The 18,646-nt window shown below is 41.5% G+C and overlaps 1 protein-coding gene across 1 annotated transcript in view; it reads right to left on the bottom strand.

Moving 5' to 3' along the window:
• FAT4 (FAT atypical cadherin 4) overlaps positions 1-18,646 on the bottom strand; it is a 625,352-nt gene that overhangs the window by 336,195 nt on the left and 270,511 nt on the right. Inside the window, exon 3 of the mRNA XM_029589082.1 lies at positions 1,667-1,928. Within this exon, the coding sequence (XP_029444942.1) occupies positions 1,667-1,928 (262 nt within the window). The remainder of the gene's footprint in view (positions 1-1,666; positions 1,929-18,646) is intronic.

Raw genomic sequence — 18,646 nt, 5'->3', positions numbered from 1 at the left:
GCAACTCACAGAAATGTGGCAGGCTCCTGAAGATATCCTGAGAAGCCATTGCTCAGACAATAGGTTAATAAAATGTGTCAGGTTTCACTATGAGATTAATAGCAAATTCTATGAGGGAACACTATTACGATGTGGAATCTGCCTGTGAAACTTTTATTGACGCTGCAGAGACTAGACAGTTTCCAAGTTCTAATTCTTATTGAGGCTGAAGCATCATTAGAGCTTTCACCTATGGCTTTGCCTTGGCACACTATATTGTTTATGCTTTTCTTTTCCTAGGTTATTTTATGAAAAAGCTACTTCTGTGATGTGCTTCTGATGTCTGTGCTACAGTGGAATTTTATCTTTGTATTGTTGTTATTTCTAATATCAAAACACAAAATTTAATAAATAAAATCAAAATATATATAGCAGTTATATGTACTTTAAGGATGGACCAAATTTCCAAATAGAACAGACAGACTCCCCCTTTTGACACTGTTGAACTTGGAGAAAAGACGGCTGATGGGGATATGATAGACCTGTATAAAATTATGAGTGGAATAGAACAGGTAAATGTGAATAGATTATTTATTCTTTCAAAAAATACAAAACTAGGGGACACTCCATGAAGTTAGTGAGTAGCACATTTAAAACAAATTAAAGAAACATTTATTTTTTATTTAATGCACAATTAAGTTCTAGAATTCATTATTGGAGGATATAGTAAAGGCAGTTAGCATAGCTGGGTTTAAAAAAGGTATGGACAAGTTCTTGGAGAAGTCTATAAACTGTTATTAACCAGATAGACTTGGAAAAAGCCACTACTTATCCATAGGTATTAACAGCATGGAATCTATCTACCCCTTGGGATCCTGCCAGGTACCTGTGACCTGGATCAGCCACTGTTGGAAACAGAATACTGGGCTTGATGGACCCCCCGGCCTGTCCCCTATTTATATAGTAATAATGAATAGGCAACAAATGAATCTCTCTTATGTTAGAGCAGGGCCACTGCAAATGTTTTTGGGGTTTTTTTTTGTTTTTTTTTACAGATATCACAGTAAATGAACCTTGTACCTGATTAAAATGGGAGGCTGCAACTTTGAAAACAGCATCAGTATAAAAAGTCAATGCTTTATATTTTTTAATTTTATAATTTTTTATTTAATTTTATAATTTTTTATTTTTATTTTTTATATGGTGCTGCAATAGTGGCTTCTAATGTTTCTGCATAAAAGTAATTCCTGCAGTGATATCACTCCATATATGGAGCCACACTCCTGCAATATCAGAATCTCAACTGGGCTGACTGGACAGGCCATTTTCGTCTTTATCTGCCATCATTTACTAGGTAACTAAGATACCATAGGAAGTACCATTTGAAAAAAAAAAGGATTGATTATAAAACAGACACTGCTTCCAAAGTTACAGAGTTCATTTACAGTATTATTTAAAGAAAATCTACATTAGTCCTGCTTTAAAGCCAATAGCTATCCTGGTAGAGTTCAGATTTAAAAAAAAAAAAAAAAAAAAGCTAAGCCAGAGGCTTGACCAGTGATTGTCAGTACCATATACTGTTTAGGGTTCAGTCACGCCTTCTGTGCTAGAGTCAGTACAATACATATACTTTTTTTTTTCTACCAGAAACAGACATAAAGGAAACAAAAGGCTGTTTGTTTCTTACCTGGCGCAGTATCCTCTGGTATGTCAAATGAATACACTTGCTTAGAGAATTTGGGAATGTGATCATTCACATCGCTGACTGTGATGTTAATCCTCATGTCTGAGGACTGCAGGCCATCATCAGCTCGGACCAACAGGGAGTACTTGGAGCGGCGTTCCCTGTCCAAGCGTTTGGTGGCGATCAGATCTCCAGATTCAGGGTCAATACGGAAACTGTCATCAGCACCACTTATGATCGTGTACGTGACAAGAGCATTTGCCCCCTAAATTAAAAAAAAAAAAATCAGTCATTAGACTAAATTAATTATTAAGTCATTTCATTCTTTGCAAAGGACCTTCTATAACATGGAATTTCCAATTCAACTCCAAGCTACCAAAATCTATGCATTCTTGGTTTCAGCTGAATGAGGATGAGTCAGTAGGAACAGATAACAGAGATATTGTAAACCTCATTAGCACCCGAACGGTCCCATCTGGTCTTTCCAGTAATAAAAACCAGTACCATCACATGCTGAAAAATAAATTCTATTCCAGATATTTACTGAGAGGGTAGCAGAGATGGAAGTAACCAAACAACCCAAAATGATCAAATTCTAAAACAAATAAAATTAGCAAAAAAGCACAGGATTAAGGAGGATACTTGGAGCAAAAAGAAAGAAAGGGTTTTTTTTTAAATTTATGATCACATAAATAACAATAAGATCTGCAACAGACTGGACACCTCTGGGAGAGTAACAGAATGAGGTGTAATGTAAGAAAGCAAGAGGAGTGATCATGTGCTTAGCAGCTAAGCTTCAATGCAAATATGTGCAAAGTTAAGCATTTGCAGTGCAAAAATCTCAGGGAACAGGAAGTGATGGGGGTGAGAGACCTCAAGGGGATGACATTCAAGGACTTTGCAATAGTGAAACAGTAAGACAAGACAGTGGCCAGTGCCAGAGAAATGCTGGGTTGCATAGGAAAAAAGGAGCAGCTATAATGCCTCTGTACGGTGAGGATTGTATCAAATTCTGGAGGCTGTACCTTGGAAAGTATGAGTGGTCCAGAGAAAGACTAGTAAAATGATGCAGAGGCTGCTCGAAAAGCTCTATAAGACAAGAGTAAAGGACTAAAAGGTGAATATGATGGCAGATAAGCTACAGGAGCTCAACTTGCTTCCTTCTGCAATGCCATCACAGCTGATTTCTGACTTTCCCTTCAATTCTTTTCAACTCTTGCTTATACCATACTTTCTTGAATTCTGTTACAGTTTATACTGCCTCCCACCTCCTTGCATCCCTCATGCTTTTTGTGATGAAATCTTTTCTTATATTCTGCCTGAATCTACTCACTTTGTGCCTGATTTTGTGGCCTCTTGTTCTACAATTTCCTTTCTACTGAAAAATGTTTGCCTCTTGTACATCATTTTTATTTTTGAGGTGTTTAAATGTCTGTTTTATCTAATCTGTCTCTTTTCTTCTCAAAGATAAACTCTGTTTCTAGGCTTATATAGTGTAAATAAAAATATAAAGGAGACATTAAATGGAAAATTGCTGAAACATTTTGGGGGTAATTTTCAAAGGCATTTACAAGCATAAAGCAAAGTTAAATACCTGTAACGAGTGTTTATATGGACAGCAGGACAGATAGACACACGCATGGGGTGACAACATCCGATGGCGCCAACAAGAGAAACACTTTGGAGCATGTACAGAAATTTCTATGCTGCTGTCCCCAGGCGAGTTTTGTCAGTTATCTAGCTGAGAGGTGGGGAGGATTGTGTGGCTATTTGTCCTGATGTCTACATGTTACAGGTAAGTAACTTCACTTTCTCCATGGACAAGCAGGAGAAATAGCCACACACGAGTGACTCCCTAGCTCAGGGTTGCATAAAGATATCATTACATATAACAGCAACCTTTCAATGAAATCATGGCAGAAAAGAAGGACTGTGCTAAACATATGACACAGTCAATTTATGATTTCTTCAATACCACCTGAAGCGAATCTGCAATAGCAATTGCAGTAAGAAGACTGACTTGGATAAGAGCATCAGGCCCTAGAAACAATGTCCATGAGAAATAGCAGATTCACAATGTGCAAGTGACAATCTATTTGGGGACAAAGTTAAAGAGATAGCAGAAGCAATGAAAGTTAAAACATGCTTATTTAGTATAATTGGGTAGGTTGTTGGGCAAGGGATTTAATTTAATTAATGTCTTGTATTTAATTATCTGTTCTGTTACTATTTACATTTGGTTCCAAGTTCCAACTTCTATGTAAAGCTCAGTTGGCTATAATTTTGTTTTAATGTAAACCGATGAGATGTTCTCAACATTCATCGGTATATAAATTTTCTAAATAAATAAATAAATAAATAAATAAATAAATAAAGGGATGGGTGGTCCTGAAGGGGAATATATGTATGTGGGAAGGATGCAGCAGCTTTACTTTGATTTGATTTGATTTTTTGGTTTTATGTGATATGAACTTTTAGAATTTGCTTTGTCTGTTTTTATTTTGCATGCTGATATTATAAATCGCAATAGGCAACCCTATGGGGTTTGGGATGCAATCAGTAAGAAATTTTAAATAAATTCCCTGAAATTCCTTTTATATTGCAAGCTGTTATAGTAGAAGGGAGAAGATGAAGTTATTAACGAAATGCAATTTTAAGAACTGCCTAGCCAAATGATGTTTAGTAAAAATGTGGCTTGCTGAGAAGGTGTAATCAAATAAGGGGGGAGAAGTAGAAGAAGTAACGGGCCTTAAAAGGTCAATGTACATAATTTCTTTATTCAAAAAGGAAACTCCTAAATCTTAGAAGGGTTAAAATAGTACGGTAAAAGTTGTCCTCCTACATGGACTCCATATTTCGCCACAAAGGCTGCGTTGGGAGGGACAGGAATCTGGAATTCAAACACTCTTAAAGAGACATTCTTCTATTCAAAGGAAATCACTTTTCCTCTACTTCCTTCCCTCCTTGTTGACAAGGTGACCATTTCACAAACGTTTTCAATAAATGCTTTTCTCAGATAAAAACATAAGAACATAAGAACATTACAAATTGCCATGCTGGGTCAGACCAAGGGTCCATCAAGCCCAGCATCCTGTTTCCAACAGAGGCCAAACCAGGCCACAAGAACCTGGCAATTACCCAAACACTAAGAAGATCCCATGCTACTGATGCAATTAATAGCAGTGGCTATTCCCTAAGTAAATTTGATTAATAGCCGTTAATGGACTTCTCCTCCAAGAACTTATCCAAACCTTTTTTGAACCCAGCTACACTAACTGCACTAACCACATCCTCTGGCAACAAATTCCAGAGCTTTACTGTGCATTCAGTGAAAAAGAAATTTCTCCGATTAGTCTTAAATGTGCTACATGCTAACTTCATGGAATGCCCCCTAGTCCTTCTAATATTTGAAAGTGTAAATAACCGATTCACATCTGCTCGTTCAAGACCTCTCATGATCTTAAAGACACATACAGAGGATCCCTCCATGTACCCCCTACTAAAACCACTAGTCACATTACCTTAAGAGATCGAGCCCTCTCCACAGCTGGCCCACTGTTATGGAACTCCATCCCTCCCGATCTCAGACAGGAGCCTTGCCTCCTAACCTTTAGAAAAAGACTCAAGACTTGGCTGTTTATGCAAGCTTTCCCAGACTTAAATTAATGCACCTCGCCATCAACATATCCAACACAGCAGCTGTACCTCTTCTCCTTGTATATCAGTGAGAGGGAGGGAGGAGAGAGAGAGAGAGACTGAGTGAGAGGGAGGGAGGGAGGAGAGAGGGAGGGACTGAGTGGGAGGGGGGCGTGAGAGGGAGGGTTGAGGGAGTGAGAGAGAGGGAGGGAGTGGGAGGGGGGCGTGAGAGGGAGGGGTGAGGGAGGGGTGAGGGAGGGAGTGGGAGGGGGCGTGAGAGGGAGGGGTGAGGGAGTGAGAGGGAGGGAGGGAGTGAGAGGAACTGAGGGAGGGAGGGACTGAGAGGAAGGGAGGGAGAGGGAGGAGTGTGTGGGAGGGAGGGAGGGAGGTAGGGGTGGGGAAGAGTGAGGGGAGAGAGAGAATGAAGGGGAGGTGAGAGACAGAGGGATGTGAGTAAGTAGAAGGGTAAGAAGTTGTGGAGCAGAGAAAAAGGGAGTGGAGGAGGGCTGAGGGAGAGGGGATGGGATTGAGAGAGGGTGGGGAGTGACTGAGGGAAGGGGAGAGAGGTGGGAGTGACTGAGGGAAGGGGAGGGAGGTGAGAGTGAGGGGAAGGAGGAAGTGGGAGACAGAGGGTGAGAGTAAGACTGAGTGGAGGGAAGGGGGTGAGTGAACGAGGGGAAGGGGGAGTGAGGGAGAAAAAGTGTAGAAGGGTGCTGTGTTCGAAAATGGACTGAAAAAAAAAATTTAATGTAGCCCGTTTTAACGGGCTTAATGGCTTGTAAATTAAATAACACTGAGTTGTAGCCATCCGCCTTTGCCAGCATCCTCTCAAAATTTCATTACCAGGTAAGTTTTGCGTCTCTCTCTCCCCAGTTGCTAGTATTTATTCGCCACATACATAATTTGAATTCCCCCTTATTTCAACAATTTATAATCACATATCTTGTTTATCAAGCCATGCATGATTATGGGACCTGTTTATCTGAAAGCTAAGTTATTAATAAACAACCCTTTACATAGATTATGATCTTCACAGACTTTGTAACTAACTGAGCCTCCACCTAGAGAGTATCAGCTGGTTCACACTAAGAAGTGGGACTTTAGTTGTATGAGACAGTCATTTTGGAATCAATTTGCTGATCAGGTCCAAATTGCTATTGATTAGCTAACATTTGGGAAGTGTATTAAATCTTTTTTGTTTACCAAGGCTTTTATTTATTTTGATGGACTGCCCTGTTTGATTCCTTTTTGCACAATACCTTTTAAAATCATTTATATTTGCTTTGCTTGATTCTTGTGTTACAATTGCTTAAATAGTTGTTTCATTGTTACCTTTTGACTGTGTATTTTTTAATGTTGCATGTTACATTTATTGGATTTACCTTAAGTTGGCTTATTTTGTTGTATATTGTCCCATGCTCTTTAATATATAGCGTGAATGATAAATCTAATAAATGAAACGAAAATGAAATATCTAGAGAATCCTTTATGTACTTTTGTTGCACAATTTCTATGATTTCCATTTGGTTTCATTTATCAGATTGAATCACAAGGACTCTTGTATCTCAATATTCCCGTCTTATCCCATTTTGCTATTGGTGTTATTTTAGACATAGTTCAGGCTTTTGTCTTCTTTAATACATCTTCGGTAAGTTCTTAACAATCCCAATGGTATGTGTTTCATATCCTGTTTTAATCCTTTTCAGTTTTTTCAGGATAATAATATTGTCTCTCCCGGAGGTTCAAATTTCTAATTGCCCCTTTTATAGTGTACTCTTCACTAAAATATAAAACTTAGGCAGAACTGTCTGGGAAGAATAAAAAGCAGAAATGTGGATAATGATTTTTACTCATTCTATCATTTTGATTTTAGCTATAAAACAGAAATATATATATATTTTTCTTTTTAGTACAGACAAAATGTTTTTACTTCACCTCATTCCTTTCTCATTTTTATCAGCAACACAGAAAATCATAAAAATGTTTCAACATTCCAGTGAAGATTATTTCTTGGCTTCCCTACAATTCTGTTGACAAAAAAAAGACGACATCATTGGTTAATAAGAAAACAGACCGCCTTGAACTAGGTTCTATTAACAGAATCAAAATGTATCAAGTTCCAGATGGACCTCCTGTGGAATCTTGTTCCAGATCATAAGGGCAAAACATGGAAAAGTCTGTGATGAAAAACAGCTGTGCATCTGAGGGTGATGAAACATGTAGCAAAGCTTACTGAGATGACCTCAGAGATTGCATAGAGACTATAAAGCTGAATAATTGATGTGGATGGGCAGACTAGATAGGCCATATGGTCTTTTTCTGCCTTCATGCTTCTACATGGTACTAACACAGTCTTCAGATAGACTGACCTCATATTTTAAATCCTAAAAACAAGACAAAGAATCTAAAAATTAATCCTCAAGGCTACTGGCAGCCAGTGCAGTCTCTTTAAAATGGTCATCACATAATCTCTAGCCTCAGCTAATAAACTCACAACTATATTCTGCATTAACTGAAGTCTCTTGATACGCCTTAATGGATGACCATGATACAAATCACAACAGTCAGTTCTCATGGTCACTACGAAATAAGTAACCGTGACATGTCATTTCCATCTAAAAGAAGGTGGAGCTGACAAATTTTCTTAAGATGGCTAAAGCTACTTTTTATTAGGCTGATATCTCTTTCTCCATGGTAATGCCTGAATCCAGCCAAACGCCTAAATTATGGACTACAGTTTTTGGTTGGAGTGTCATTCCTTCTGTACACTGGGCTCCCTAAGTCTCGGCTTTGAGTCTTGGAGCACTTGCAGAACTCAGCTGCCCATCTGGTACTGGGAGCAACACACATGAATATGTGACCCCAATGAGAAAGCACTTGCAATGGCTACCAGCTACCCAATGTATCAGATTCAAGATTGTCATATATTTTGGCCTAATTTTTAAATATTCCTTTTTTATATAGACATTAGTAGTTAATAAATTTTTTAGGTAGATCATGTAACCTTGTTTTTCTTCCATTTCTTTCTTTGAATTCTGCTGAGTTTAGGAGAAGTCCTGGTTTCCTCTTTCCAGCTGACCTTTCACCTTTATTATCTATTATCTTAAGTTTCCTGCTACTTTTCTGTGATGTGAGATAAGGAAGAGAGAAAGGCTAGTTTTCTTAAGACAGATGGAGGTTTAGAAATCAACTACAAGCTGAACTGTTGATTAGCCAAAGGCTGGGAAACTGACAGAAATATATGTCAGTGGTCATCAACTCATCAAAGATGGACATATGAAATTGCAAAAACTGCAAAAATAACTGTTAGTCTTACAAAGTGCTGAATGTATGACTTTTGTATCTGGACATTTTTTCAAATCTGGACATCAGAAACACCAGCTATCAGATGGCAAGTAACGTCTCCTGAATTGAGAAAAGTTTTCAATATCTGGCATGAACAATGCTGGTATGATGTCATGACAAGATTTCTGTTGATTGTTTTGGACAAGTATAAGCAACTAGGAGATAGTTGCTGGCAGAACTCACTTTAAACACTTCCACATTCTTGAAAGAACTTCTTACATACTAACCAATTCACTTACATACAACTATCAGTGCATAACTGCAATAATAAGTTACTGTAATACAAGTGCAATACATCCAGTTGTAAGACACATTCATAGCACTAATGAAGGACTAACAGCAATGTAATAGTATCTGGAGCCGCCTCATTATCATCAGATGCAGAGAGAGACCTGCATGAGAGAGCTTCAGGACATTTGGGAAGAGAGCGACGGCTCTGGCCATTCCCAGCTTCTAGCTTATGGATGAAAAATGTCCATGAAGGGTGGGATTTGTAAATGTTGTTCTCCTATTTTAAAACAGAGCTGTCACACCCTTAAAAGGCAGCTACAAGTTTAAGGTAAGATAATACCAAAAATTACCTTATAGTTTTCAGGGATATGTTTGATTTTAAACTGGGAGTTGCTGAGAATATAGTACAGAATTATTGTAACCAGTGACAAGGTTTTAAGTCAAATTGGGGGTCACTGAAAATATGTGATAATGGTATGTGATGATATATCTTGCCTATTATGAAATATATTTTGTTTATTGCTAGGAAGATTTATTAATAAATATGGGTAAATTCATTTTTTTTTTGTGCCCAACAGTGGGGTTACTTTTGTTATATTTTGTATGGGGTGGGCCCTTGAGATAAACGAGGAGACATTTATTAGGGTAGTCTCATTTCAAATTTTTGGAAGAGCTTTGGGAGGTGAATTTAAAGAGAATTCACCAGGGTTTATTCCCTAGTAATTTACTTGTCCATCCATGAAGGAGTTCTGTTTAAAAAGTATCACCTTTGAGAGCTTAAGATCTGCCAGTCAACAACTCTTGAAGGTGCCTAACGTTAAATTAGCCCATCTACAAGAGACATGAAAGTGAGCATTATCAATAGCCGGTCCAACATTATGGAACACACTTATAGATGATCTAAAATTAATTCAAGATGTTAAGTTATTCAGGAAAAAAACTCAAATTCTTATTTTGAGATGCTTTTAATTAGTTTCATTTAAGTTGTATTCATTTTTTTATGTTAGTCATATATGTTTTATATTATATTTTATGTTTTCTTGTGTAATCTATTTGGAATGGCCTTGATAAACAGGTAGAATATAAATATTTTAAATAAATAAAATAAAGTAAACAAGGGGACATTTCTAGACGCTTTACTCCACCTACTAACCCACATTATTTCAGATTTAGGGTTCAATCTAACTTCTTTATGCATAACCAGTCAGCTACTATCTGAAGACATCCGTTTAATCTCTGGATTTCTACCACAGAATCATCATCTAGAACAATATATAACTGAATGACAAACAAACAATCTGTAGTCAGTACTGAACTATCTGATCAATTATCTCAAAAGCTGCAGGTGGATATTAAAAGCACTAAGGAAAATACAGACCACTGCAACATCCCAAATTTTAAAGTCCATAGAAGAGGACAAATATTTTCAAACAGCACATATTGATATATTGTACAAATATGAACTAAACCACTGACAGATAATATTACTAATATCTAGATTAAATCATGACATCTTTGTGAAACACCTGACTAGAGTTTCAAATGCTGATGTCAGGCATAAAAATATTAATAGTGAATCTCCCTCTTTGTCAATCTGGATACATAAGTAGTACAGTCTCTGTACCTTGTCCTGGTTTCTATCCAGACTGGGGCAAATTCAAATTAGCTACTTCCTCTTCTGCCAGATTCAACCAGAAACCTGAATTGTGCAGGGCTGCCAGGTCCTATGAAACTAAAGAACCCTGTGTGGTTCAGAAATGTAGATTGAAGCCAGCAAAAGAGGCAGCACACATAAATGATAAGTAGAGGATCACGCAGGATGGATGAGGGGCTTGGGGAATGACTGCACTGGGGGGAGGAGAGGGGAGAGAGTTACACAGGCTTATTTGACCCAGCTCTCACACCCATGTTAGGTCAGCCCTACTAGGACTAATGTATTATCTATATCATTTGTCTACATATTGTTTGTTGCTTATATACATATTGGGCAATTTTTAGAAATAACTTTTTATAACAATTCTGTGTTACCTCTATTATGTTCATTGTTCACTAACCAAGATCAGTTACAGATATGATTGACTTCTTGGCTTTGCATTCACAAGTTAAACTTCTGTTTATTTCTGTTCCCTTATAAATTACATTAACATGATAATTTACTATTACAAAAAGATCATAAAGGATCTGGCTATTCCAGAAATTCTTTTTGAGCCTTGCCATGGATGCAAGCTTGGGTTAGAGTTTCTGTGGAAGTGCGTTTTTGCAGTGTCGAGTTGACTGCTGTTTAGTTTAGTGCAATGTTGATGTCAAGGGGAGTTATTATGCACAGGAAGGGGAAGTCGGGTTTATTACAAGGTTATCATATATTTGGGGAATCCTATTTTTGACTGTTTTTAAAATGTGTTGTTAATTGCTGTGAGTTGCATACCAAGATACGGTGATAAATAAATATAAATAAATTTAAAATGTATGTGTCTCACTGTTGTACGCTTGCTTACACTTTGTTAGTGCGGGTGAGCATAGGCCACAGAGAAGTTTTCTTTAACTTAAATAGTGACAGAATTCAAGCGTGTTTGGGAAATATGCAGAGGGTGGCAAGGACAAGCAAAAAAGACTGCTGGGGACAGAAAAGGATTTGCATGACACATTAGATTGCAGCATGTGAGCAGACAGTGTCAAAGTGACCCTGACCTGCCCCAAACTACTGTGCTATTATACTAGTGTGAACAGAATCTATACTGGTGTAGTGCTTTGACAAATACTAACTTCATAAGACAGGTACTGTAGCTGGCACATACTAGAGAATATTAATACGCTAATCGTATTACTAGTAAATTCAGTGGTTCCAGTCTGTAGATGGAATATTAATTTTATGCTATTAAAGTTGGAGTACCTGGGACTAGCAGTTTTGCTACATCTTTCAAAGTTTTTCTTCCCTAAAGAAAGATTAAATACCCTACTGACTGAATGTTTATTTTTGGACTCTTCTGCACATATTTCCTTTAGCCTGTACAGTGGTAAGGAAACTTCCACAAACTGCAGTATTTGTGTGGTCTGAAATCAGAATTGAGAAGTGATACATATGCATGGGACTGCACCTTTTCACTGCAGAACGTTTTTTCTAGCAAAACCCCTGTTAAGAAAATAGCCGTTGGCTTAGGGAACATAAAACTACTGATTCTGAAAACAGTATTAGTGTGAGCTGCTGCCACCTTGGGGCATCATTTTGGTTGTTCATGGCCTTTAAATCAAGCAGAACCATGGTAGGTAATTAAAATGGAGCTACATTCAGCCAACACTGTAGCTGAATAAACAATAGGCTATAAAGGATGGTACCATACAAACTACGAACTGAGCATTTAGAATCTCAGTCAATCCATGATTTGTAGAGCTCACTGCACCCTGTTGTGAGTCCTCCATCTGCTGACATTATTCCCATTTTTTAAGTATGTGAATCACTTTATTGTGTCACAGAGGGGCCATAAAGCAGCTTTTGAATATACACAGGCAATTTTTCACAAAGAAATAAATCCTAATTTCTGCAATCTAGAGCTGGGCTCAATTTGATCCCATCACAAAATATCACAAAAAACTGGCAGTTAACCTGTGCCATTGCCGTATGTAATGGCTTACATGCAGTGCTGCACTGCTAAAGCCTGTGCATATAATTTCAAAAAAGGCCGACATGCATAAAGAAATCAGATTATGTTTTTGGGCCTGGCAGCTTGCTTCTGCTCCTTTAGGATTCTAGCTCAATCAGAACCTATTGAGGTTTTGCATCCTCCTCCTATCATAGCAACAGTCCTCAGCCATGAGCCGGAAGCCAGATCACATGGATCCTAAGAATGACCACTAAGTGTTGCCACTGAAAGCACTCCCAGTTCCAGCTAGCTAATGAAGCAGTTCTGGCTTGGGGACTGTCTGAATCGCAGTGCGGAGTGTAAAGGTTCCATGCTTCATGGAAGTCTGTAATATTATTCACTGTCACTTTAGAGTCACATTATTTGTTTCAGCATGGTCTCTCCTCTTTTTATGTTCAATCTTTGCTCTGCTGATGAAAGAACTCCAGATGAGAGGATAGCTGACTAAAACAGCTGAAAGCCATTTATTCTATGGAAAAGGATAAGCAGGCATCCTGAACTGAAGTTCTGCAATTCCAAATCCAACAATAGCCCCTAGTGAGGCACTCAAGATATATCTGGGCAAGTCATGGGGATTAGATGAATGAGATCCCATTTGAACTCTTCCTTGTCCTCCAGATAATAGGTACAATTAAATTAAACCACAGACTGAAACCTGAAGTTGTGCTCAATACTGCTTCAGTTTCCACAGATTTGATTATTTTTCAGTACAGTCCCATAAGGTTAGCATAATGAAGAGTCAGTGAAGGTAGAGTCCTGCCTCTATAGTTCTTCCTACATCGTAACGAGTTCTCCTACTTTAGGGGGGAAACTGACACTTCTGTTATCCTTATTCCTCACTAAAGACATGGAGGTTGACATTCAAAAGCCATGGCTACCTGGTTTTATACGGCTAGAATTTATCCACCTAAGTCAGAAGCGTTCTGGGGGTGGGTGGGAGGCATTTCTGGGAGGAGCATAAGTTATATGGCTAACTGGTCAGGCCACAGGGCTGTCCTAAAGTTAGCCGGTTAGACATAACTGGCTAACTTTAAGATAGCTGTGAATATTTGACTGCGTCGCTGAATATACCTGTGCTAGTTAGCCGGATATGTTTATCCAGTTAACTAGCAGAGCCCCACATCGGCTGAAACTGGACCCCACAGAATTTATAATGTGTGCATTCTCTCTTCTAAAAGCTCCCTTTCTTCAATGCATTTCAGGTGGGCATTAAGACATCTCCTCTTTGCTCAATACATGAAGGGGACTATTCACTACTCTGCGCTAAAGGGCCGTTTTGACATTAGCTATTTCTTGTTGGATTTACTAAAGTGCAACACATGACTACCACAGTTTAATAAAAGCCACAATCCTGTCCATTCCGGGTCATAATCCTTATAGGGTCAGCTAGCCCCAAGTTCCAATTCTCCCCTATCCCTGGTACAAAATCCCCAAATCATTCACCCTCCCCCCCCTCCACCAAAATAATAAATTCCTTCAACCCTGGCCCAGAAAGTCCTCCCTCAGCCTGACAATATTGTGTTAGCACAACCACCAACACTGGCCCTACATAGCTTGGAGGGAAGGGAAGAGGATCACCGCCATCTTGCCCAAACGTATCTTCACGTCTATGCAGCAGGAGTGATGCTCATTCGCTCCTGCCCTGCTGGCACCATACTTCTAAAACAATGCCCCCTAACCAGTGGCTCCGTTTTGCCCCACATGGCACATGCAAAGTAAAAGGGATCATCAAGTCAGCGAGAACAGTTTTTGAATTTCGGCATTACTCTTACCTCACAGATCTGAGGCTCCACCTAGATAATGGAGGGAGGGGTATTTGGCTGGGAGCGTCAGAGAGCCTCTTGTTTTGCCCCCTTTTGCATCAGTGACGGCTTGCAGTCTTGTGAGATAGTTGTGAATGAGGCCTTTATTTTCTCATATAGTAAAGCTGCCCAGTCCTCTTGGCAGAAAGCCTGCAGATCCTGTAAGTTCCTTGGTTGTCTCGCATGAACTGCATGTTTGAGTTCTCCCCAAAGTGGCTCAATAATATTGAGGTCAGAAGACTGTGATGGCCACTCCAGAACCTTCACTTTCTTCTGCTGCAGCCATTGAAGGGTTGACTTGGCCTTATGTTTTGGATCACTGTCATGTTGGAAAATCCAAATGTGCACCATGTGTAGCTTCTTGACTGATGAATGCAATTGTCCTCCAATATTTTCTGATAAGATGCTGCCTTCATCCTGTCTTCAATTGTAGCTCACCCCTCCACCCAAAACAGCAGAGATCCACCTCCATGCTTCACGGTAGGGATGATGTGCTTCTCTTCATGGACCTTGTTGACTACACTCCAAACATAGGGGTAGATTTTTAAAGTTATGCGCGGGCATAGATTTGATCGAGCAACCCGGCGCGAACAAATCTACGCCCGATTTTATAACATGCACGCGCTGCCGCGCATGTTATAAAACCCAGGGTCAGCGCGCACAGGGGGGTGCACAATTGTGCAACCTGCGCGCGCCGAGCCGAGCAGCCTGCCTCTGTTCCCTTCGAGGCCGCTCCGAAATCGGAGCGGCCGAGGAGGTAACTTTTTTTCCAGCCCCCCCTCACCTTCCCCTACCTAACCCACTCCCCAGCCCTAACTAAATCCCTCCCCCACCTTTGTTCAGAAAGTTACGCTGCCCAAGGCAGGCGTAACTTGCTCGCACTGGCCAACTGCCGGCACGCCATTCCCCGGCCTGGGGGTTGGTTCGGAGGCCTCGGCCACGCCCCCGGGCCGGCACCACACCCACGGCACTGCCGCCAGAACGCCCCCGAACGCCGCGCCGCCCCCGACACACTCCCATGTGTCCCGGGGCTTTGTGTGCCGGCGGCCTATGCAACATAGGCGCACCGGCGTGCAAGTCCTCTGCGCGTGTAAATCCGGCTGGATTTAGGCGCGCAGGGCTTTTAAAATCTGCCCCATAGTGTTTATGGTTGTGACCATAAAGTACAATTTTAGTCTCATCACTCCAAATTATTTTGTTCCAGAAGTTTTGAGACTTCTCCAGGAGCTGTTTGGCATATTGTTAAGCATGCTGTTTTGTGGCATTGGTGCAGAAATGGCTTTTTTCTGTCAACTCTACCATGCAGCCCATTTTTGTTCAAGTATCTCCTTACTGTGCATACTAAAACACCCTCTCCACTTTGTTTCGGACAAGCCTATATTTCAGTAGATGTTGCTTGTGAGTTTTTCTTTGCATCCCAACAAATTTTCCTGGCAGTTGTATCTGAAATCTTTCTTGGTCTACCTGACCATGGCTTGATATTAACAGAACCCATAATTTTCCACTTCTTGATCAGAGTTTGAACAGTACTAATTTACATTTTCAAATCTTTGCATATCTTTTTATATCCTTTTCATGATTTATAAAATTTGCTCACAGATCTTTTGACAGTTCTTTTGCTTTCCCCATACTTCAGTAACCACCAAAGCCACCGTAGCCATGGATGAAATGCACAAGGGTTTCTCAAGAGCTAAGAAATTCACTGACTATTTATATACAGACACTAATTACAATCAAAAAAGGAACAGGTGTGGATATCTAACTTTCATTGCCATCTCAGCCCAAACATTCAAGGGTATGCAAACTTTTGAACAGGACCATTTTATTATTTCCTTTATTGCTATGGTTTAATGAATGTGCTATTCTGTGATGCATATTTGAAACATTAAAATTAACAGACGTGTTTTCTCTGATCTCTCACGTTTTATTAAAATGCTACAAATCTTACAAATTCTGCCAGGGGTGTGTAAACTTATGCGCACAACTCTATAATGCAATACAGTCTGTCTCACCCACAGCTTTGCCGTGCTGGGAAACCTACACCAGAATCTCCCTATAACAACTTGGTGAGACGGGTCCCCTCTGCCGAGGGTCCCTGGACTGCTACCTCTGGATCACCTCACTACTGCCACCTCTGGTGGTATACTACAAGCTGTTTAATAAAAGATCTAACTCTGTGTTTGTGCATCCCGAGTCTAGCCCAGTACTGTGGCTCCCCATGGGGCTCCTCCCCATGGGCGTGGTCATCTGCCACAGTACCCAGGAATCCACCCAAACACCGCTAAACCATAACACTGCATCATCCTGTTTCTGCATGACCTGAAACTATCTGTTAACCATAGTAGTGCTTCAGCCTAGTCAATGTGCTGCTTGGCGAAACTGAAATGCTTCCCACAGTATAGTGCAACAATATAATTCAATATAGTCTTTTTACTGGAGAAAATAACTTTTCACTAAAAATCTATTCAGAAAAGAACTACTAAAATGATACAAGGTCTGCACCACAAATCCTACAAAGACACTTTTAATGTACCCGCTGGAATAAATGAGAGAAAGGGAGAATATGACAGAAGCATTCAATTATTTCATAGGTTTCAATCAAGTTTGGGAAGGTGAAATTTTCTATAGAAAAAGAAATGTTCTGATTCTGCTTGTCATGCAGCCTCCCAACCACCAGAAGTCCTCCAGGAGCTGCACCTACCCTCTTTCCAGATCTAGTTTCAGTGACCTCATGACGCAGCGATTCTCTGCCTATTTAGCCCTGCCTCACTCTACACTTGGGGCCTTGTCATTGAGTGAGTCTGCTCGGCATCGTGCCTTCTGGCTTTCCAAAGCCTTCTTGCCTTGTATTTCTTGTGGCTCTCTGCAGCCTTCTACCTTGTAGCTTTCCTAAGCCTTCTTGCCTTGTATTCCTTGTGGCTTCCCTAAGCCTCCCTGTCTCTAGCCTCGCTCCCTGGCTTCCCTAAGCCTCCCTGTCTCTAGCCTCGCTCCCTGGCTTCCCTAAGCCTCCCTGTCTCTAGCCTCGCTCCCTGGCTTCCCTAAGCCTCCCTGTCTCAAGCCTCACTCTCTGGCTTCCCTAAGCCTCCCTGTCTCTAGCCTCGCTCCCTGGCTTCCCTAGTCTCTAGCCTCGCTCCCTGGCTTCCCTAAGCCTCCCTGTCTCTAGCCTCGCTCCCTGGCTTCCCTAAGCCTCCCTTGTCTCTAGCCTCACTCCCTGGCTTCCCTAAGCCTCCCTTGTCTCTAGCCTCGCTCCCTGGCTTCCCTAAGCCTCCCTGTCTCTAGCCTCGCTCCCTGGCTTCCCTAAGCCTCCCTTGTCTCAAGCCTCGCTCCCTGGCTTCCCTAAGCCTCCCTGTCTCTAGCCTCGCTCCCTGGCTTCCCTAAGCCTCCCTGTCTCTAGCCTCGCTACCTGGCTTCCCTAAGCCTCCCTTGTCTCAAGCCTCGCTCCCTGGCTTCCCTAAGCCTCCCTGTCTCTAGCCTCGCTCCCTGGCTTCCCTAAGCCTCCCTGTCTCTAGCCTCGCTCCCTGGCTAGCCTCGCTCCCTGGCTTCCCTAAGCCTCCCTGTCTCTAGCCTCGCTCCCTGGCTTCCCTAGTCTCTAGCCTCACTCCCTGGCTTCCCTAAGCCTCCCTTGTCTCAAGCCTCGCTCCCTGGCTTCCCTAAGCCTCCTGTCTCTAGCTTCGCTCCCTGGATTCCCTAGTCTCTAGCCTCGCTCCCTGGCTTCCCTAAGCCTCCCTTGTCTCAAGCCTCACTCCCTGGCTTCCCTAAGCCTCCCTGTCTCTAGCCTCGCTACCTGGCTTCCCTAAGCCTCCCTGTCTCTAGCCTCGCTCCCTGGCTTTCCTAAGCCTCCCTTGTCTCTAGCCTCACTCCCTGGCTTCCCTAAGCCTCCCTGTCTCTAGCCTCGCTCCCTGGCTTCTCTAAGCCTCCCTTGTCTCTAGCCTCGCTCCCTGGCTTCCCTAAGCCTCCCTGTCTCTAGCCTCGCTCCCTGGCTTCCCTAAGCCTCCCTTGTCTCTAGCCTCGCTCCCTGGCTTCCCTAAGCCTCCCTGTCTCTAGCCTCGCTCCCTGGCTTCCCTAAGCCTCCCTGTCTCTAGCCTCGCTCCCTGGCTTCCCTAAGCCTCCCTGTCTCTAGCCTCGCTCCCTGGCTTCCCTAAGCCTCCCTTGTCTCTAGCCTCGCTCCCTGGCTTCCCTAAGCCTCCCTTGTCTCTAGCCTCGCTCCCTGGCTTCCCTAAGCCCTCCTGTCTCTAGCCTCACTCCCTGGCTTCCCTAAGCCTCCCTGTCTCTAGCCTCGCTCCCTGGCTAGCCTCGCTCCCTGGCTTCCCTAGTCTCTAGCCTCACTCCCT

This window comes from Rhinatrema bivittatum, chromosome 1 (assembly GCF_901001135.1).
Source record: "Rhinatrema bivittatum chromosome 1, aRhiBiv1.1, whole genome shotgun sequence".
NCBI lineage: Eukaryota > Metazoa > Chordata > Amphibia > Gymnophiona > Rhinatrematidae > Rhinatrema > Rhinatrema bivittatum.
The sequence above is the reverse complement of the archived record's forward strand: the minus strand, read 5'-3'. Positions and strand labels throughout refer to the sequence as shown.